The sequence below is a fragment of the Nannospalax galili genome, unplaced genomic scaffold, assembly GCF_000622305.1.
Source record: "Nannospalax galili isolate Female #2095 unplaced genomic scaffold, S.galili_v1.0 scaffold1257, whole genome shotgun sequence".
In the NCBI taxonomy this organism is placed as follows: Eukaryota; Metazoa; Chordata; class Mammalia; order Rodentia; family Spalacidae; genus Nannospalax; species Nannospalax galili.
The window spans coordinates 72,443-96,077 of record NW_008339002.1 but is presented as its reverse complement, the minus strand read 5'-3'; the positions used below and the strand labels follow the sequence as shown (position 1 = coordinate 96,077).

The following is a 23,635-nucleotide window of genomic DNA, read 5'->3' as shown; positions in this document are numbered from 1 at the left end:
ACAGCTCTCTTCACAGCAGCCAAATATGGATTCGGCCTAGGGGCCCATCATGGATGAGAGGACAAAGAAAATGAATACACACACACACACACACACACACACACACACACACACACACACACACACGAAGGATGGAATGGTATTATCTGTATGGAAGTGGATGAACTGGGGATCTAAGCCAAGCGAGATGGACCTAGAGAACAAGTGCTGTGTGTTTCCTCTGCCGTGGGGACCTGGGGGAGCTTCAGGGATGCGGAAGAGAAATGGGAGTAAAAGGGAGGAGCAGAGGACGTGAACGTGGTCACAGGGCTGCGCTTCACACGGAAGGGTCTCACTGTCTGATAAAATGTGTGAATCACAGAAAAGCCATAAGCTTCATTAAAGGAAGACATAAAGACATAAATTCCTTAAAGTAGCTAACTGGTCCTAAATTGGTGGCCTGGCCTTTGCTCAGACGTTACCAACTTGTCACTGCCCAGACTGAGAGAAACCATTTACAGAGCCAACCTGTGTCCTTTAATGCCTTAGATAACTCATCTGCACTTCCTGAGAAAGTAGTCTTAGGATGAAGACCCTCAGTTACCCCAAGAACGCTGGACCCTGGCACCAAGCAATTCCCACAGCAGCGTTCAACAGAGTTCCTATATAAGTGCCAACTGCTCGGCCCTTCATTGCAGAGATCCTCATTCCTCCAAAGGGTTTAACGGGACTTTGCTGAGCTCCTTGAATAAAGGACACCGTCCTTACCTGAGGCAGGTCTGGCTCTGACTCTTATTTCTAAACTTTAAACTCCTTCCTTTTTCTGCCCTCCTAATCTAACACTATCTTTAACCAACATATGCTAATAGAAGTTTACAGATAGAAGGAAAGATAGATGGAAGGAAGGGAGGGAAGGGGGAAGGGAGGGAGAGCCACTTGATTAAATGGACATTTTATTGAGAGATAAAAAGAAGTGTGAAGCTTGATGAATACTGAAACACAATAATTATGCAGAGGAAAAGCATCCAGTAAAGGATAGTGAAAGGGGGAGGGAGGGAGGAAGAGGGGGAGGGAGAGGGAGGGAGGGAGAGCAGCAAAAGGATGGCAAGATAACAGCATCTCCTGATACTGCTGTGACAGAAGGGTGTGTGTCAGAAAGATTTGAGGGGTGGGTTAAATAGACATATGGCATAAATCAGAAAGGGTTGAAGGTATTAGCAATGCTGTGATTTAGGGGAGCCAGTAGTCAAGTTAAAGAGGAAGAGGGGGAGGGAGAGGGAGGGAGGGAGAGCAGCAAAAGGATGGCAAGATAACAGCATCTCCTGATACTGCTGTGACAGAAGGGTGTGTGTCAGAAAGATTTGAGGGGTGGGTTAAATAGACATATGGCATAAATCAGAAAGGGTTGAAGGTATTAGCAATGCTGTGATTTAGGGGAGCCAGTAGTCAAGTTAAAGTGGAAGCCAAGAGCACTGGTGAAGGCAGTTGAAGACCAGAAATGCTGAGTGTCCAAATAACAGTGGACGCATGTACTGAGATCACGGGTGACCACAGGGAGCACCAGAGGAGAGCCTGACAGTAAGCCACAGGTGGGAAACAGAAGGGACCTGGGGCCAGAAAAATGACAGGGCCGGGCACTAGCCATGATGAGATCCAAGACTCAGGAAGTTTGGAATAGAAGAGGAAGAATAGAGTAAATGCAGCAGGTTAGAGCGAGCGTTTACCATCGCTCCAAGGAAGGAGAACTACTAGGGAAGGTGGGGTGTGAGGGCAACATTCAGACGAGATGTAGCCACGTCATTTTGTGTGAATTTCAGAGGCCCAGTGGAATGGTTTCTGAGGAAAAAGGACACAGAAGTGATCAAGCACAGGGTTGGGATGACAGTTATGGCTTCAAATTCACTATTTATGTGACACTTAAGGAAATAAATATCTGTGTACCTATGCACACAAGTAAGGAATGAACGCTTATACATAACTTATGGACTCTTTGCTTCAGTGAACAATTGCTGAACGGACATTCTTCCTTATCGCCGTCTGAACATGGGGATGTAGCAAGTGAATACAAGGTCTTTGGCCTCATGAACTTACCTGACCGTGTTAGAGGCAGTGAACCACAACAAAGAAATTAGTTCAGAAAGTGGTCAGCCACAGATCAGGAACAGAGCACACTAGGAAGGCCATTTCAAATCAGATTTGAAACTGATCATATTTTTTTAAAGATAAAAACTACATATAGAAAACAAAATATTAGATTCAGAAATGTACCTCATATTTGTGGGGTCATGAGATCTGAAGTGAAATGTGTGTCAGTTACAGTAAAGCAGAAGGAAGAGGAAGGTGGTCAGCCACAGATCAGGAACAGAGCACACTAGGAAGGCCATTTCAAATCAGATTTGAAACTGATCATATTTTTTTAAAGATAAAAACTACATATAGAAAACAAAATATTAGATTCAGAAATGTACCTCATATTTGTGGGGTCATGAGATCTGAAGTGAAATGTGTGTCAGTTACAGTAAAGCAGAAGGAAGAGGAAGAGGAGCAAAAGAGGAGGAAGAGGAAGAGGAAGAGGAGGAGATGAAAGAGGAACAAAACTTTTAATCCCAGAACTCCAGAGGCAGAGATGAGAGGCCAAGCTGAACTACATACATAGGGAGTTCCATGCTAGCTTGGGGCTACAGGGAGAACATACGTATCCTAAAGTGGAATTGAAGCAATTGTATCCTCCTTCTTCTAATTTAGACCTGGAGATGGCAGTGTTGTTCCGCTGCTCCAGTCAGTAGGTGGGTGGTCGGTAGGTCCTCTCTGTGCCTTGTAAAATTAGAACCTATACCAAGCAAATTCTCAAGAGTTGTGAGCAAATGTTTATTGGTATATCTTAACTGGCATTGCACAACACGGGTGCACTGGTCTACACGCAGGCAACACAGTCATACACATATATAAAATGAAAGTAAATAAATAAATCAATTAAATAAATTAAAAGATAGATAAAACAAGAAAAGAAGGAAGATAGCCAGCGGCAGGAAGAGGGTGAGGGAGAGCAACAGGGAGGGAGGGGGAAGAGGGAGAGGAGGAGGAGGAGGGGGAAGAGGGAGAGGAGGAGGGGGAGGGAGAGGAGGAAGATGTCATCATTTCCAAAATATTCAAAAAAGCCTAATTTTCACAGCTCAGGCTGGCTGCTTTGTGGTGTTCTCAGTTCTTCTAAGATCTCAGAGAACTGACAGCTCAGTGCGGGGCGGGGTTGGGGGGCTCCATTGAACGACAGCATTTGCATCCCCTGTGGTTCCAGTTTCTCTCAGATAAGCACTTACTGCCTTTAGCTCTGCGTCTCTCTTCACGTCATCCACGTAGGACAGCACGAAGTCGATCTGCCTGACCCCGTCTCTGAAGTAGACGGAATCTTTGCTTTGCTCACTTCTTTGAAACTGCAGAAGACAAAGTGACGTGATTTTACATCACTGTTTATCTCCGAAAGGCAAACACATTAAAGAGGTTAGCTGTAATTTGGTGACCACCTGATGTTTTGCACACTTAAAACATCAAGACAGTCAACAGCAGAAATTACAGTTATTTTATAAAGCAAAATTCCACAGAGAAGATTAAAGACTGACAAAGCCTCAGGATTGGCACATACTAATTGCATGCTTAAACACATTAGTTTCGTGCACACACAGAAATGCTATAATTACAGCAAAATGTAGAGTGAATATATTTACACATCTATCCTAAGATGCATACTTAGAAAAAAATACTGATTTTAATTAAACACACCAATTAGTCTATTAAATAATTTATTAGACACTTTTCCCATCACACAATTAATTACATACCAACCCACAGAGCCTCACTGTAAGAACATAAACTTGTGGTTGATGGTAAGAGAGGAACAGAAATCAAGGTACACCTAAGAATTAGAAGCAGGCAACTTGCCAACTGGCCTCACCAAGAACGAGTTTTGACGCAAGTGTCTCATCACTCACTGGTTCCACAGGTGAGCTTCTGTTCATCTTTTGTTTATATTTGTGTCAATTTCTCAATACATTAATAATCAAAATTACAGGGTCAGTGTCTACATGTTCAATTAATTAATTCCTCATTTTTCGAGACAGAAAACAAACACTGAGTTTCAGGGGGAAAGGAGACCAGTTTGACTTGGTCTTGCCTTGTGGCATGTTTATACATGCAAACAGACAGAGAGTGGGTCTAGTGTGACAGTCTCCAGATTGCTCTCACTAACTCATAAATGGGAACTAGACCTGGTACACCTGCTAGCTTCCAAATGTCTTTTATGGTCCCCTCTGCTGCCTCCCACTCACCTTAAAAAGTCCCATAAAAAGGAACAGGTGCAGATCGGTCAAGGACAAGTATGACAGGAATCCCATGTCTGGTCTATGAACCTGGAAACTCTATTTACTGATGAGTTCACAGCTGGTGTGATGCAGAAGGAAGTGGCTCTCAATGCAGGGAAGGAAGAGTGGGAAAAATGAACAGAAAAACAAAAGCATCCGGGGAGCCTGGAGTCGAGGTATCGAAATCCAGTAACTAAATCTAAGCTTGAGTTGTAAGCCAGAAAAAAAGACCCACAACCATCTCTCCTATACTAAAAGAATGTTTAAAAAAATAAGAAAACTTAAGCTGTTATCATGTTATACCTTGGATCTAAAGCAGTTTTAAAAAGAAAAGGAAGGAAAAAAATAAGGAAATGTGTGGAAGACCGTGAAAGAGGCATAACTAGACTAAGTGTAACCAAGGGACAAAAATCAGACAGCAAAATAATGCCAGTCCTTCGCAGGGTAGCCATATTTTATGTGGTAGACCTTTAAAGAAAACTAATTGCTATTTTTACAAATGTTCATATTGTTCAGAGAAGTTGACTATGTCCACAAAAATGAGTTCTGGAGACAACGAGCATATAAAAACATTAAAGGGAAAAAATCAGATTAGAAAACACTGGGAAGCACCGTGGTTAACCATCAATTGGGAACAAGCAATCAGTGATCAGGCCTCCAGTAAGGATGGTACTGATATGTGAAGCACCCCAAGCTGTCACTGCACACCCAGGCACAAGCATCCCAAACCGGAACCATTTCACCATCAGACGTCGCTTCAGGAACAAATTGAACCGCTTAGCAGACTGCGAAACAACCAAGGGACAATCAGCACATCCTGGTTAGGACTTAGGATACCAACACACAGATGAACAAACTGACAGGGCTGCTCTGGGTGGTGGCTGCGCTGAGCCATCCTAGCCACACAGCAGGACGGTGTTCCTCACAGCAGCGACAAGCCCCCGATGCAAAATGTGGATGCCAGTTTAGAACAGGCAATGCTGAACGGCTTCTGCCTCGGGGTAACCCTTCGCTCCCTCACGGCCAGGCTGTTGCTGACCACAATAAGCCCCAAGTTCAGTTATCCCAGGACACTGAAACACCACCTCAATGTCCCAGGATAGAACTGGGGAAAAAGATGGTAGGTCCCAAACTTAGTTGAAGAACAATAGATTGCTGGTTACTACTGGGCGAGGAGATCTGATTTTCTTTAAAGGACAGACCCCAGATAAGTTGGCTAGACCCCAGTGGATAAACTTACACCGAGGGACATCTGGGTACAGAAACTTGATTCCACAGGCTTTAACATATATGATAGAATGCATGAAATCTGGTGCGGGGTGGAGCTATCAGGAATGTGGATAGGGGAGGGGATATAAAGATGATGTATGAAATGCACAAAAATTCAATAAAAGTATATATTTAAAAAGGAAACTTAAATCTGAACATTGGAAGGGACTATCTGTGAGGTAGAGCCGTGACTCTGGGCGACATTAACAGTGACTGAATTAAGAAACCGACTGATATGTAGGTACAGACACAGGTCAGTTACAAACACCGGGTTATGTTGAAGCAGGCTGTTCCTGATCAGCTTATTAAAACATCTCTTGTGACTGGTTTGGGTCTGTTCTATGTCAGCACTAAATACTTAGCTTACCGGTCCTCTTAGTTCTTTTTCTGTTGCTGTGACAAAACACCATAGCCAAGGCAACTTATAGAAGAAAGAGTTTATTTGGCTTATGGTTCCAAAGGGCTAAGAGTCCATGATGGGGGGTTGGGAGAGGCAAGGCAGGAGATGCCCAGAACAGAAAGCCAAGCATTCATGTCTTCAAGCACAGGAACCAGAGTAAACCAGACTGGAAGTAGGCAAGCCGAAGATTCCCAACGCCCTCCCCCAGTGACGTACTTCCTCCAGTGTGGCCATACCTCCCAAACATTCTACAACCCTCCCCAAACAGTGTCAACAGATGGGGACCATGTACTCAAATACTTGGAAGCTATGAGGGACATGCTCATCCAAATGAGGACAGTCCACTCCGCACCCCATAAGCTGGCCTGCTTTATCCGCATTACGAGCAGCTTCTGGTACGTTGTGGTTGTCTAGGGGCAGAAAACTCCTTAGGCTTTCCCCTTCACAAGCTGGAAGCTTAGTTGGGTGGGGTCTTGCCCTGAAGGTAACTTCCATTGCTCAAGTGCAAATCCAGAGGCCTTGATGCTTCCGATCTCCATCGCAATGGGAGTGGCTTTTCCAAGACCTGCCTTCACTGCCACGGGATTAAGCTTCCTATTGCTCTTTGACTCTCCGGACTGTACATTTTGCATTTCTTTCTGTCCTACTTACTCTTTATCACTGTAGATCTGCATAATATTTACTACTAATAGCCACACTACAGATTCTATATTAGGCTATCTTGAAATTTCCTCTGCCAAAGAGATTAGTTCATTACATTTTAATTTAGCTTCAAGTAAGTTCTTAGGCCATAGGCAGACGACAGCTACATTTGTAGTGAAAATATTCCAGTTGCTGTTAAGGTCCTTGTTTCATCTCCCTCTGAAACATCTTGAGCCAGGCCTCTACTAGAATCACCCATTAAGCTCTGGATATAGCATTCAACCACATTTCTAGTCCAAACTTCTAAAATCTTCCATATTCCTCCAAAAATCACAGTCAGATTCTCCACAGCCACAGGCCACTCTGTGGTACCAACTTAGGTATTAAGATCTCTGTTGCTATGACAAAACACCATGACTGAAGAGTCAGACCTCAAACTGCATTGACTCCGGTTTTAATTAGCGTCCCCATTTTGTGAGCTGACTGGAACATTTGCAAGGGCTCTGGGTTAGGCAAGCCCAGGCATGTTAGGCAAGCTCAAATGTGTTAAGACCTTACAAGGAATAAACAGGATTCTCTGGCTCTAAAGATTACAGCCAGCACATTCCAATGCCCTAAAGACAGCCCCTACCAATAAGAATTTCCCCCATACTCAGGATAGGGGGCCATCCAATCATTTTAAAGGATGCTTGGCACGCTTGGGTTTCTGTGGAATTCCCAATAAAAGCCCCAGCCTGCTATTGTTCAGGGCCGGACGCCATCATCTTTGGCTTGTGGAGCCCGTGCCCAGCTAGCTGCTAATTTGGTCACTTTATACTCTAAATTTCTGAGTAAAATTTTAATGCATTTTTCCTTCATGTCTGTGGGAATTGATCCCGAGTCTCAGACCCTAACAATGACCAAGGCAGCTTATAGAAGGAAGAGTTTATTGGGCTTATGGATCCAGAGGGAGAAGAGTCCTTCACGGTGGGAGACGTGGCAGGAGAGGACAGCCAGGACAGAACGCGGAGAGCTCACATAGTCAAGTAGGCACAGGAAGTGGACAGAGCACCTGAAGTGGGCAAGGTTAAAGCCCACTCCCACGGACTTGCTTCCTCCGCCAGACCACACCTCCTAAACCTCCCAAAACAAAGCCACCAACTAAGAAAAATGTGATCAAACACTTGAAGCCTATGGGGGACATTCTTCATTCAGCCCCTGAGGTCAGCAGGACCTACATCCCTTCAAAGCCTCTAGGTGTACATCAGTCATGATTAAACCACAACTCCCACACACCTCTCCAGTTTCCATGGCTCCCTATTGAATGCTGAGTGTTTACAAAAGCTTTCTAATACACTGACACATCCTAGATTGGTTCTCTTCGCTACAGCTGTCTTCGTCTTTGTGTGTCTTTGCCGCGAACCAAGACTCCGACCAGCAGAGCCGAGGAAAGGACAACACGAACGCCAAGGTGAGGTTCAAGCAATTCTCTCACTCTCTCTTTTATTCTTCGTCATCCCACAATATATACCCTCATCAGATCCATCCCACAATCAGACCGTCACACGGAGCCAATCAAGACATGAGCACGGGGCTAACAGTTGGAGCAAACAAGTGAGGGTCACGAGGCTTGGCAGCCAGCCAGGGGCACCATCTTGGCCGGCTCGACTGCGCCCGCTTCCCACATGTCTTTACATGTTGGTTTTAGTGGCCCTGGCAAAGTGGGATTTATGCAACATTTACATACTCAAATCTACTGTTGACTTCTTCCAATTAAGCTATGTGAATCCTGGTACATTTATGAAATCATTAGTGAAGTTCTATCATAACAGAGATAAAGGAAAATGTGCCCAGTGACACTCCACTGCATGCTTTGGGTTTGTCTCCTCTCCAGTCCTCCCAGCCTGATTTCTGTCCTGTGATGATGAGTGTAATAGATATCAAAGAACTCCCTGGGTCTCTGACTTCTGATGTGCAGAGCCACAGAGGTTGAGACACTGATCGTCTTCCTTCCCAAGGTTGGGTTCCAGAAAGCTGGAGAGGGGTTGGAGGGACAGTTCAGTGGTTGGGAGCACTGGTGGAAGACCTGGGTTCAGCTCCCAGCACCCACATGCTGGCACACAGATGTCTATAACTCTTCTTCCAGGGGATCAGACACCATTTTCTGGCCTCTGCTGGCATTGCACAACATGCGTACTTTTACATACAAGGAGGCAAACCACTTACATACATAAAATAAAACCAAATAAATAAAGGGATGAACTTTTTATAAGAAGAGCTGGCTCCGGTCCAGAGTACCGGCTGCCCTTACAGAGGACCCAGATTCAGTTTGCAGCACCTGGTTGGCGGCTAACAACTGTCTCTAACTTCAGTTATAGGGTATGTGGTGCTCTCTTCTGGCCTCTGTAGGCACCTGCTCTCACATAGCACATATACACACATGCAGGTAAAACACTTGTAGATATGTTTTTGAAAAGTAAAATAAATCCTTTTTAAAAAGAGGGCTGCATGCTTCTGCTGAACTGTCCCTGAGCTTCCTGTCTAATTTCCTAGGCATCCCCTTCTCATCTCCAGAAGCTGCTCCCCCCTCCACCCTTTATTCTGTGCATTACAGTAGACTCATGACTGGCAGGCCTGTCTGTGCATGTTGGGGTACTTGAGCACTTATGAAACGTCTGTACCGAGTCCTCAAATTATCCTACTTTGAATATGTCTAAAAGGACTCTGGTAACAGGCTTCTGGTCGATAATTTTGTGATAATCTGCTCTAATGAAAATAAAATTTTTCTAGAGGAATGGTTTCTAGGATTGAGACAGGAAACATACAGTGACTTGAGCATCTTGTAATATTAGAGAGGAAGAAAAGAAAAGACATAAAAAGAACAAAAGTGGTGTGTGTTCAAGTTCTATGTAAACAACCTAAGAGCTCTCTGATGACAAGGCTGGAGTAGCTGGAAAGCCATTCAGAGCGATGAAACAAAGTATAACTGAGTTTATAGCACAAAATAGAAATATCCATGGGTTTGTGCAGAAGAAGAAAGGAAATGGGGAGGGGGGAAGGATTGGAGGTGGGAAGGAGGGGGGGAGGGAGGGGGGAGGGAGGGGAATCTCCCATACAGAAGAGCTCTAGGGGATGGGGATGTAGCTTAGTGGCAGAGCATTTATCTACATGCGAAAAGCCTTGGGTCCAATCACCAGCACAGTAACAAAATAATATTTATTATTATTATTTATCTAATCATAACGAGGTTCAGCACAGCCCGTGCACACTGCATAGTGACTCTTCACAAGAATACATTATGGGAGGAAGAAAAGAATCCAACAGGAACTTTGTAGTCGAAAAACCTGACAAAACCTACTTTAAGGCGGATACTCAATACTGAAGCATCTTTCTAGTAGTGAGCCCCGGGGGTGGGTTGTACCCATGACATGACTGAGGCTGATACCTTTGCTTTCACCATCTTCCTCTAAGCACATTATCTAATTTGAATCAGGAGAGAAACATTAGAAATGCCCCATCCGAAGTGCATGACCAGGGTTCCTCCCAACTCCAGAGGTCAGCAGACACAAGAAAGGTACACGAAGCTGTGGAGCCAGGAGCCAGGAGTTGCAGCCACGGAGCCCAACTGTGGACCCTCAGAAATGATGTCAGACAACACTAACGATGCCTGAAGTCCATTTCCCCATGTTCCCAAACCTCACTTTGATTTTCTCAGCAAACGACAGAAAAAAAAAAATCCAAGTTTAATAACGTCTGTATTGGCTCCTAGTCTCATTTTTCACATCATGATTATTCATAGGCATGAATTCACAGTTAAGCACACTCTAATGAAGGAAGAACCCTGACCTGGGTCTCAGTCAAGTTCTCGTTCAATTCCACCCCATAAACAACAGTACAATTTTGATGAAGTCATTCTGCGTAACACCTGGAATGTTAATGTGAAAACATTGCATCTATATTATCATCCTCATTAGCTTTTCTGAGGTAACACTTTTCTTAAACAAATGTTTTTTTCTAAAGTGATACATTCTCAGACATCACACTTGAGGGTCTGAGATTTGACTGACAGTATCTCCGTGCAGAAAACCAGAAGATGCTCCCATCCGTCCACCCAAGAGAGGAAAGTGCAGATGCTGCTTACCAAAGGTTGTGACTCCACACTTAGGAGCAAGTTGTTTTCCTGGCTGCTGAGGCTCTGTTAATAGCAAAGGGGGGTGGAGAGGGGATACAGGGCTGTTAACAATGGTGCAATTAAGATAATCAGAGCATTTAAGTTTCCTTAGCAAGAATATTGAGGTTCTCTGTGCAGAAATGCTAAACCATGAATTTTGGGAAACCACTGAACAGCTGAAAGTATATGAAAACTCTCATTTATATGTGTGTGTGTGTGTGTGTGTGTGTGTGCGTGTGTGTGTGCCTCTGTGTGTGTGTGCCTGTGTGTGTGCGTGTGCCTGTGTGTGTGTGTGTATCCATGCATGTATGTGTCTCTCCCTGTGAATGTGTTCAGTGTGTGAGTGCAAGGAGATAGGGAGAGGGAGAGAGGAAAAGGAAAGGCATACACAGAGAGAGAGATGGGGGGTGGTGTTACTAAATAATAAAACAATCTGAAACACATGAAATGGTTGAAAACATCTACATGCCAATACAACAGCCAAGGGCACGGTAACTGTCATGATTCTGAACAAGACCGACAGGGAGAGCACAGAATTGACTTATCATTTTATCTGCTCGACATTGGCTTAAAATTACCAAAACGAGTACCTTACAAGACATTATTTTGGGATTCTTAAAAACAGAAAATTCAAGAAAAATTCGTGTATGTTGCCCTAGTTTGCTTTCTGTTGCTGTGATAAACACTGTGACCAAAAGTTACTTGGGGCATGTGCTGTCCACTATACACTGCTGGAAGGAAACTCAACTGGGGGAATTGTCTTGAACAGACTGTCTTTGTGGCCATGTCCATGAGGCATTTTCTTGATTACTGAGTGATGTGGAAGGACCCAGCCCACTGTGGGTGCTATCACCCTGCGCCAGAGGTCCTGGGTTGTGTAAGAAAGTAGGCTGAGCCTAGGCCAAGAAAGCAAGCCAGTAAGCAGTGCTTCTCCACGGTCTCTGCTTCAGGTCCTGCCTCCAGATTCCTGCCTTGAGTTCACTCAGCAGGAAATCATGACCTGGGAGTTGGAGGGGAAACAAACCCTTTCCTCCTCGAGTTCCTTTATGATCATGGAGTTTATCTCAGCAACAGAAACCAAACTAGAACAGACCATATTATCTGCAAACAGATACTCTTACTTACTTACAGTTTAAAATTTGGACACCTGGAGGCTGAGGAGACGGTCTAGTGGCTAAGAGTGAATGCTGGCCTTGCAGAGGACCCAAGGTTAGTTTCCAGAACCCACGTAGGGCAGCTGAGTCTGTCACCATCTTTTGGCCTCCACGGGCATCCACACTCATATATGCATACTCCCACGGACATATACACACAGCAATAACTAAAACTAAAATACTCCTTTTAAAATAGTAGTATTTGAACACCTGGTTCACTTCTTTTTGTTAAATTATTTTGCTGTCTATGTCCAGCACCATGTTGAAGAGAACTGCAAGGACGTGTATTCAACTCCATGTCATTGGTGGAACGTCTTCAGCTGCTCTTACGATCATGACAGCTGTGGGTTCTCCCATACTGGGCTTTGTTGAGAAACTGTTCTTGTAGACCTAAACTGCTGAAGAGTTTTTCATCAAGAAAGGATGCTGAGGACTGGAGAGAGGGCTCAGTGGTTAAGAGCTTTCCTGCCCTGGCAGAGGACCTGAGTTCAGTTCCCAGCTCCCTGCACCCTCATCAGGCAGCTCCAAACCACCTATAACTACAGCTCCAGGGATTTCATACCCTCTTCTGGCCTCTGTGGGCACTGCACTCATGTGCATATACCCACCTACACACACATACACATAATTCAAAATACAAAAAAAAAATATCTTTCTTTAAAAAAAAGAAAGCATGCTGATCCTGGCTCTAGGGAGGGGCTTTCCTCTTTCCTTCCATCAGTGTGACATGCCACACAGCTTTTAATGAGAAACCAACCTTACATGCCAGATATAAATCACATATGATTGTAATCAGTACGCCTTTGATATATTGTTGAATTAAGTTTCCGTATTGAAGACTTTGTATCAATTGCTTTTCTAGTGCTGTAATAAAACACCATGACCAAAAGTGACTTAGGGAAAAGTTTATTCTGGCTTATGGTTCCAGGGGGCGAGTCCTTACTGGTGAGTGAGGCGTGGCAGCAGGTGGCTGGAGCAGACAGCTGAGAGATCACACCTTTAACCACAAACACAAAGCAAAGCGTAAAAACTTGAAGTGGGGTGAGGCTATAAATTCCCAAAGCTCACCCCCAGTAACGCACTGCCTCTAGCAAAACTATAGCTCCTGAACCTCCCCAATGGCACCACTAACTGGGACCCAAGTGTTCAGACCTGAGACTATGGGCGACATTTCCCATTCAAACCACCAGAGACACATGCACAGGTTTTCATCATCAATAATGGCTGGTATTCTTATTAACACCGATGACTTTGGGTTTGGCTCAAAGTACTTGTAAGTTTTTCATCTCTCTTTACATTTTTGTGTAAGAGTTTGAAAATATCAATACTTCTTCTTTTCCAATGTTTGGTAGTTCTGTTACCATGCCGTGTAGTCCTGGGCTTTTTTCAATCTCTGTATTTGCTATAGATCTGTCAGACATTCTGTATCTTCCTGATTCTGTTTCAGTGGGTGACAACAGCAATATAGAAATTCTGTGGGACTTTAATACCATTCTCCTCAGGTGGACAGATCAATCCAGCAGAAAATTAGCAAGAAAATACTAGAGTTAAAGTGCACTTACACAAAGTGTTCCTGTCACATACAGAATCTTCACCCAGAGCCACAGAGCATACACAGAACATCTCCAGGACAGATCTTATGTGAGGCCAGAAACAGGCTTAACACACTTGCCTTGATAAGACTGGTATCCTGACCTGTGTCCTTTCTAACTGAAACTTCATAAAATGATAAATAAGCAACAGGCGGCATCCTGGGAAGTCCCTGGAAATGAACATGTTCCTGCACAGGTTATTGGTGAAATGCCAAAAGCAGGACGACCATCAGAAAATGTGAGACAAATGCCAACAGAGGCCCAACGCGGAAAGCAAGAGCAGTCAAAGGGGAGATGTGGAACGACCTCAGGAGAGAAGGAGTCCAAATAGGCAGCCTAATGTTAAACCTCTGTGGGCTAGAAAAATAATCGTGTCATAGAAGTTCGTGGAACGAAGGAAGACATCAAGATCAGAGCAGACGTAGACAGAGAAAAAATAGAAAATAAATCAATAAAAACAAGAGCTGCTTCTGCAGGAAAAACAAATATGTAGCTAGATCAACTAAGAAAGAGTCAAGTAAATAAAATCAGAAATGGGCTGGGTGTGGTGGTGCACGCCTTTAAGCCCAGTACTCTGGAGGGAGAGGCAGAAAGATCTCTGAGTTTGAGGACAGGCTGGTCTAGATACTGACTTCCAGGACGTCCAGGGCTACATAGTGGGATCCTGTCTCAAACAACGACAAAACAGGAATGATGAGGACAATGTCTTGAAATTCATTTTAAAATCATAAGACTATTATGAACTGTCATACGCCAACATACCAGGTCACCTAGAGTAAAATGATTTCCTCCTCAAAAATGTCACCTAAATCAGGCTGAATTAAACACATCAAAAACCAAGCAATGATACTGAGAAATCTGGGCTGGAAAGATGGCTCAGCCGTTAAGAGCACTGGCTGCTCTTGCAAAGGATCCAGGTTCAGTTCCCAGCAGCCACATGGTGGCTAAATACTGTCTGTAATTCCAGTTCTGGGAGGCCTCCTCTGGCCGTGTTGGTCACTTCATGCACAGGATTACTGACATACATACAGGCAAAACACTCATACAGAGAAAAATTAAATACCCCAAAAAATTAAAAATAAGAAAAATTAGCTTTCAAAGTAAAATACAGACTTGGATTAGCTTCACCGACAGGTTTTATAACTGGTCCTCTAAATAGTATTCTTAAAGAAGTAATACTGTTATGGTGGTTACATTTTCTGTTGCTGTGATAAAATACCATGACCAAGGTAACTTATAGAAGGAAGTGTCTATTGGGCTTATGGCTCCAGAGGGGAGAGAGCCCATCACAGTGGGGCAGACACGGCAAGAGGTGACAGGAGGTGACAGGACGCAGCCAGAACAGAAAACAACACTCACATCTTCAAGCAGGCACAGGAATCAGAAAGAACAAAACAAGAAATAGGTGTGGCTACCAACTCTCAAAGCCCACCCCAACTGACATCTCCAGCACCGCCACACCTGTTCAAGGCTCAAGATCTTCCCGAAACAGTGCCACCAACTGACCCAGTGTTCAAGTACTTGAGCCCATGGGAGACAATCCATTCAAACCACCACATTCCACTCACTGGTCCCCACAGGCTCATGATTTTGTATATCATACTACAAAATGCTTTTAGGTCAATTTCAAAAGTCCCTACAGTTTTTAACATCTCAATATTATTCAAATTTCAGAGTCCAAAGTCTCTTCTGAGACTCAAGGCAGTCTCTGAACTGTTAGCCCCTGTAAAGTCAAATTCTATACTTCCAACACACAATGCCACAGAATACACATACCCATTCTAAAGAGGAGGAGTGGGAATATCGAGGCACACTGAGGAAATACAGAGCCAAAGCAAGGTCGAAAACCACCGGCAAACAGCAAATCTGGGAGCTCCGTGTCCAGTGTCTGGGACTCTCCTTCCAAAGGGCTTAGATGGCTCTGCCTCTCCAGATTCGCTGCCTTGGGCTGCAAACACATCTCTCCCTTGGGCCGGCAGCACTCCCTGCATACAGCTCTTCTTGGCAGGTGTCTCACGGCTCTGGCATCTCCACCATCTTGGGGTCCCCACTGCCAACCGGGGTTCACCTTCACAGCTTCACACAGTGACCTCTCTGATGGCCTCTCGGGGCCTTTCTTACGCAGGGACTCCCCTGACACATGCTGCCTGGCTTTGGCGGCTCTCTGAAGCCCTGGAGGAAGAACCAATGAGCCCTCAGCGCCAAGTCCGGCTGCCAGCTTTGGATGGACCTTGGCCCCCTTCGTCCACGATTTCAGCAGCTTTGCGTACTTTGGATTTTTAAGAGCAGACAGCGTCTGAGGCCTTGTCCTTTCACCGTTAGACTCTTAAACGGTGGGTTCTTCTCCCGAGCGCACGCTTTCTGTTGTCCAAGAGCAACCCGGGGACCTCTCCTCAATGCCTCTCCCCTCCTTATGAGTGGGGCTGACTTCCTGGACATGCTTTGGTTGACACGTTAAACTTCTTAGTGTCTTTGCTTCTCCCAGATGTACATTTTGTATTTCTTTGCGCCCCATTTTCTCCTTTTCATTGTAGATCTGCATGATACTCCCCATTAGTAACCACACCATTGACTCATTAGTCTGTCTTGAAATTTCCTCAAAGAAATTAGTCCATAACATTTTCATTTAGCCTCAGGCGAGCTCTTAGGCTGTGGGCAGAGAGCAGCCACATGACTTCCCAGGGTTTCCCTGTTGCTGTTTATGTCTCTTGTTTCTATCTCCCCCCTGAAAAATCTTGATCCTGGCCTCTAAGAGAAACACCCATTAAGTTCTGCTGACACGATTCAACTGCTTTTTAGTCCAAACTTCCAAAGTCTTCTGTGTGCCTCCGAAAACCATGGTCAAGTCCTTCACAGCCATAGCCCTCTGGTACCTTCTGTATGAAGATCTCTGTTGCTGTGACACCATGATCATGGCAACTTACAGAAGGAAGAGCTCATTAGGCTTAAGGTTCCAAAAGGACAAGAGTCCATCATGGTGGGGCAGGCATGGCAGGAGGTGGGAGGAGACGGAAGGAGGCAGCCGCAGCAGAAAGCTGAGAGCTCACATCTTCAGGCAAGCACAGGGAGCAGAGAGAGGGGGACCAGAAATGGGACAAGGCCATGCCACCCTGATGCCCCTCAAAGGCTGCCGCCCTGACGCTCCCTCAAAGGCTGCTGCCCTGATGCCCCTCAAAGGCTGCCGCCCTGATGCCCCTCAAAGGCTGCCGCCCTGATGTGTGTCCTCCAGTGACCTTCCCCAAAACAGTGCCACCAACTGACCAAGTGTTCAAATACTTGAGCCTGTGGGGGGATAACTCAGTCAAACCATCACAGTTGTAAAGTAATTAAGAGAGTATCTCAAAAGTTAGACGACATGTTCAGTCTCAGCTCCACAACTTGGTAAATGCATTCCTACGCCGATTCACATAGCTTCATTGTACTCCACACAACATTTTGCTCTTTATGTAAAGCTATGTATGTAATCTTGAGTGCATCTGCATCTCTATACAATGATGTCCATACAGCAATGAATATTCACTTTATTTTTTTAAGAATCATTTATTTGGGACTGGAGGGATGGCTCAGCAGTTAAGAGCACTGGCTGCTTTCGCAGAGGTCCTGGGTTTGATTCCCAGCAGCCACATGGTGGCTAACAACCATATGCAACTCTAGTTCCAGGGGCTCTGCCGCCCTCTTCTGACCTTCCCAGGCATTGCACGACATGGGTACACCTACCTACATGCCAGCAATACGCTCACATACAAAAATAAAAATGAATGAAATATTTAGAACAAGAGAATCATTTATTTTTACTTTATGGGGATGAGGGTTTCACTTATGTGCGTGTGCAGCACAAGCATGCAGTGCCCGTGGACTTGTAAGCAGGCATCAGATATTCTGAAACTAGAGTTACAGATGGCTGCTAGCTGCCATGTGGGTCCTGAGAACCAAACTCTGGTCCTCTGCAAGAGCAGCCAGTGCTCTTAACCGCTGAGCCATTTCTCACGCCCCAATATTGGCTTTTAAAAAGTCCTCTGCAAGAGCAGCCAGTGCTCTTAACCGCTGAGCCATCTCTCACGCCCCCATATTGGCTTTTAAAGAGTAATTTTTGCATAGTTTCTAGTGGCTATATGATAAATTTACAATATTTATCGTATCATTTTGATTCCCAGATATTTTGGGGGTTGCTAAAAAGATGATAATAAGGCTTACTGTCAGTCTTTACTAGGAGTAAACCAGAGTTAGCACTCTAGATTTTTAACCCTTTAAAAATCCAACAGTTGTGGGTCTGGAGAGATGCTTCAGTGGTTCACAGCACTTGCTGCTCTTACAGAGGACCTGATTTGACTTCCCAGCACCCACATCAGATGGCTCACAACTGCCTGTAACCCAAACTCCAATCTGATGCCCTCTTGTGGCCCCTCTGTGCACATGCAGTCATGTGAGAAGTAATGCACACATGTGTGCACAAACACACACACACACACACACACACACACACACACCACATAATTGAGAAAATGAATCCAGGTGTTGAAGAGGTGGCTCGATGGTTAAGAGCACTGACTGCTCTTGCAGAGGACCTGGGTTCAATTCCCAGCACCCACATGGTGGCTAACAGCTCTCTGTAACTCCAGTTCCAGGGAATCTTATGCCCTCTTTTGACCCTTGTGGGCATTTCATGACATGGGTGCACTTACACAGATGCAGGCAATACACTCATACACATAAATAAAATACTAAAAATATTCTTTTAAAACGAAAATAGATCTTTTTCTTTTTTGCCTTTTTGAGACAGGGTCTCCCTGCAATCCCAGCTGGCCTGGAACTCACTATGTAGACCAGGCCGGCCTTGATCTCACAGAGATCCGCCTGCCTCTGCCTCCAAGTGCTGGTATTAAAGGTGTGTGCCACCATGCCCAGCCTGAAAATAGATCTTTTGAAAAAAGTTAAATAATTGTGAAAGTGTAAAATATCCTTTTGAAACAATGAATCCAGAATTTCTGTACATTCTGACTTGTAGTGCCTAGACGTCAATCATCTCTACAAATTTGCCATTGGATAAAAGCCACTGATGATTCCAGGTATCTCTGAATAGATTCCTGAATCTAATACTTGGATGGGTGCTGTATTCTAATATTTTTGTTTAGAACTTTATTTACTGGTGGCACACACCTTTAATCCCAACACTTGGGAGGCAGAGGCAGGTGGATCTCTATGAAATCGAGGCTAGTCTGGTCTACATAGTGAATTCCAGGCCAGCTGGGGCTACTGGTTTCCTCAAGGATTTCTTCCATTCTATCCTACAATGGACACACTGCCACAGCATTTTCACATACTCTAGTAAAGATATCCCTGTGTATGTCTCTCTCTCTCTCTCTCTCTCTCTCTCTCCATATATATATATATATATTGCTGCATGGTTTCTTATGTTTTTTGACTGGGTGTAGGAAAATTGTCAACCTAAAAGCTATGTTGCTCTTATTGTGAAATAATTCATAGCCTCACAGGAATTCACTAAAATAGTCCAGAGGATCACTGAATCACTCCACTCCGTTTGCCCTGCTGGTTGCAATTTATATAACAATAGTTACATATGAGATTGTTTATATAGGTGTTTTCAATAAACTGTTGAAATTTGGTGATGTCAAATTTTTAATGTGGTGGACTGTTGGTTTTCACACAATGACTTTATCATTTTTATTAGGGATTTATACAATTATTCTACCGCTCAGTTCTAAAAGTTCAGATTTTGTGTTCACAAGCTGTGTTTTTCTGTCCTCAGCGGTGTCACCCAGTTCCTTGTGCAGGTCCATCTATTTTTGGTATCAGCCATCATTTTCCATAGAAATGTGGATTTGGGGGATATCGGTTTGAAACTCCTGGCCTTACCTAAATCTGCAGATTGGTCTGGCAGAGTAGGCAGGAGATGCTCCGGACCAGGTAGGAGTTCAAGTCCAGCTTCCTCCTGCTTCTGCCACCCAGCTAGGGGGTGGGTTAGAAGCAAATCTAGCAACTGAGAAGTGGTGGGAGTCCAAGCTCACCCCAGAGCCTCCCTGACCTCAGCCTAGCTGGAAAGGAGACTGCCTCAACACTGCTCCCTGCAAGACCTCCATGGTCCCCTGGTGGAGTCGGTGTGGAAGGCGCTTCTCAGGAGCACCTAGAAAGCTCCCTCTCCAAGGGAAACCTGTGGTTCTAGTGGGGAGGGAGTCCAGTCTCCCCATTGGTCTCCTCTGACACCTCCCAGCAGAGAAGGGCAAGGCACAGCTTTCCCACTAGTAGGGTGGGAGTCCTGGTTCCCACATAGTCTCCTCTGAGGAGGGGTGAGCGGGAAGTGGGTCTTGTTAGCACCCAGAGGGGATGGATACTCTGGACCTCGCCTCTGCCTTCCTCACCAACTCTGCCAGTGGTCAGAGTAATTTATGACCACTTGTGTGGTCTGGGATTGGGGACTGGGGAGAGCAGGATCCAGTCTGTTCATTTAAGTTCTGATAGAGGGGTGGAGATCGGCATGGTTTCCCTCCACTGTGATAGACTGCCATTGGGCGGCACTGGCTGAAGGTTGCTGTGTCGCCAGGTCACACTTATGTCAAACAAGCATTTCTTGAAGCTTTGCTGGCTCTGTTTGTAGTTCTGGGCTGTTGGAGGCTCTAGCCACAGTCTGCAATGTCTAAAACAGAGAGCGGACCCAGGCAATTGATCTTGGTTGTTCCTCCGCCGAGGCTGCCTCCTGGTGGACCGGCTCCCTAACTGGGACCGTCCTCTTAGGCTGCTCTACACATGATGCCCATGAGTCGTAACCCTCCTGGGTAGAACAGGGCTTGCTGCTTCCACTCCATCTTCCTGAGAATTAAAGCTTCAGTAGTACGATCATCTCTAATAACCCCAAACATTGCCAGTTTTTAAAAAGATGTTTCAGGGACACTATTTTTACTTGTAACTGTGCTATATGACAAATACATGCTGGACATAACTCCAGAAGCTTGTCTGGAACATGAATATATATGTATACGCATACAGATATGTAAAGTTTCCACAGATGAAAGTAACATGGAATGTAATTAAATTTAAACAGTGTGAGGAATACATTATAATTATGCCAGTATAATTATGCTTGCATGTATGTGCGTGCACCATGGGTGTACAATTCTCATGGAGCTCAGAAGAGGCCATCGGAGTCCCTGGAACTGACTTTATGGATGGTTGTTAGTGAACTCGTCGGTAAACTTCCCTAAGTTACTCCATTTTGTTTGGAGCCATTTCAACAGCAACTCTGCTCCACACCGAAAGGAAAAGGGGGGCAACCTTGGGTCTTGGGAAATTGTCCTAACCATGAACCGTGGGATATGCTAATTCGACATTCTACATCTGGCTAACCGGCTTGTTTTCACTTCTGTAATCCGCTTGCTGTCTTGGGTCACCTTGACACAGGGCATAAGACCACCTTGTTATCCTGTTACTGTCTGACCACCAGTAACTGCTGACTCCAGCTTTCTTACTATACTTATTATGGCTAGGCAGTTAACTAATTTTAAAATTACAAAGCTGATTGCCAAGTTATATGACTGTGTCACTTGTCTGTATAGTGACTGGTTGTTGATTAATAGATTCAAAGTTCTGCTATGTTGTACAAACCTGACCAAATGTCCTGTTTTAATAATAATTCTGTAATTCTATAAAAACTCTGACCTGACAATCATCAGAGCTGCTTCTACTCCCGAGATAGCCTGGCCTGTCAGAAAATAAAATTAATCTTGTTACTTCTCTTAAAGTAATGTTGGTGATTTTTTGCGAACTCCATCCTGTAACAGCAGCCATATGGGTGCTGGGAACCAAACCTGGGTCCTCTGCAAAAGCAGACTATGCTCTTAACCACTCAGCCACCTCTCCTGCTTTCTTAGTTCCTGAATTATCTGACCCAAGTCAACATGACCCTTGGTAAGAAGATACTGCATGCCAATAACTACAGCATACACAGATGCCCCACATATTTTTGCGAACTCCATCCTGTAACAGCAGCCATATGGGTGCTGGGAACCAAACCTGGGTCCTCTGCAAAAGCAGACTATGCTCTTAACCACTCAGCCACCTCTCCTGCTTTCTTAGTTCCTGAATTATCTGACCCAAGTCAACATGACCCTTGATAAGAAGATATTGCATGCCAATAACTACAGCATACACAGATGCCCCACATAATCAGCATTACCCTTCCCACAGAGTTTGACCGAATGCTACTTCCTCCCACAGCAAAACCTAGCCCATCTGAATTTATTGCACAGGGAACCTCAGGATAAATGCCAAAGGAATCCTGGAACTAACAGAAGTCTTAAATCAAGCAGCGTATTCTGTCCATTTAGGCAAACCTGTGGCTGACAGCCAATCTCTTCTGAAAGGATGGCCCAGGTTGCTTTATGTGGCTTAATAAAACACTGACCAGAACCCACTCCGGGAGGAAAGACATCATTTGGCTTACAGGTGTAGTCCCTCATCAAGGGAACTTAAGGCAGGAACTGAAGCAGAGACCACGGAGGAACAGTGCTTACTGGCTTGCTCCCCTGACTTGCTCTTGTACAGCCCAGGCCCACCTGCCCACAGTGGGCTGGGCCCTCCTACATCAACCAGCAATCAAGAAAATGTTCCACAGATGTGCCCACAGGTCAGCATGATGGAGAAAAGTCTTCATTCGAGATCTCCCTGTCCCAGATGTGTCAAACGGACAGCTGAAGCTGACTATTGCAGATGGATTTCCTCGAGTGAGAATATCAGAACTATCTAATATTGCATCTAAATATCAGGTGAGAGGTATAATGTGCCTAAGTTCAGATGAGCATGTTAGAGATCAGAGGGTCAGAGTGGAGGGATAAATAAGAGGGGACGGAGCAGACACACGTCTGAGAGCTTCCTAGCCTAGATTTGGCCTTTGTTTTTTGCATAGGGTGAAGCTGATAGGTGCATATTCAACTTACCTCACTCCCTTGGAGGCCAAGGTCTATTTCTTTGGCTCTTAACCCTAGATGAAATAGGAAAAGGAAAGATATATTACAATGTATGACTGGTCTGTGTTCAAAGTCTACATAGGAAAGCAATGAGGATTCAACAAAACAACACAAATCAAAGAAAAATATCAAACGAACATGAACGAAAACTACATTTTTCAAAACAGCCTCCAAAACGTGTTTCTCCAAAAACTCATTATGGTCTAAGGGCAGAGCTCGACATCCTAAGGTACAAGAATGATACCAGTAACTAAGACATGAATATAACTCTGATGAACGCACTCATGAAACCACAGCCAAAACCCACTGCGGGGTTTGAATAAGAACCTTTCCCAAAGGCTTAAGCCTCGGTGCAGTTTGAAGACGTTTAGGGGGTGTGGCCTTGCTAGAGAAGCAGGTCACTGCGGGCAGCTTGGGGCTTCACAGCCTGGTTCTACTTCCAGGTTCTCTCTGTGCTTCCTGTGCCTGTTTGAAGATGTGAACACTGCTTTCTGTTCTGGCTGCCACGCTCCCACCATGACGGACTCTTGCCCCTCTAGAACCCTAAGCCCAATGAACTCTTCTTTCGATGAGTTGCCTTGGTCACGGTGTTTCATCATAGCAAAATAACAGGGAACATCACACCCACTGAGCAACACTGCATCAGAGGGCTGCCTTCACGCCCCTGTGGGGAGATGCCATTTTCTCTGTTGCTTTCTGGAATCGTCAGAGTTCTCCCAGTTTCTAAGAAGAGGAAATCGCTATCTGAGCACCCATATCATCTTCATAATGGTAATGTGTTTAGTTACTGGGGCTGGCACACATGAACAATAAGTTTCTGGCACTCTAGAGTGTTATACAGAGGATTATGATTTTTATTCTGTAATGATCTTGGACACAGTGAAATATTACTTTAGTCAAAGACTTCCTACATAATCGTATATGTTTGAGAAAATAACACAACAGAAATGAGATGTTACTACCACTTACAGACTATCTCCAATAAATATAAATTCAGGAAGAGTTAAGATATATTCTGAAAACATAGAAAATACACACACACACACACACATCATAATAAACTGTAATGGCTTCTTAAATATCTAACAGTAATAGAGACAGGTAAAAATATTAAAA

At 44.6% G+C, this 23,635-nt stretch overlaps 1 protein-coding gene across 1 annotated transcript in view; it reads right to left on the bottom strand.

Annotated features, from left to right (window-relative positions):
- Positions 1-23,635, bottom strand: part of Ano5 (anoctamin 5) — a gene marked incomplete in the record, with an annotated part of 83,656 nt that overhangs the window by 52,550 nt on the left and 7,471 nt on the right. The window contains 4 exon segments of the mRNA XM_008833703.3: positions 3,297-3,410; positions 5,078-5,119; positions 10,766-10,819; positions 22,490-22,533. Of these exon segments, the coding sequence (XP_008831925.2) occupies positions 3,297-3,410; positions 5,078-5,119; positions 10,766-10,819; positions 22,490-22,533 (254 nt within the window).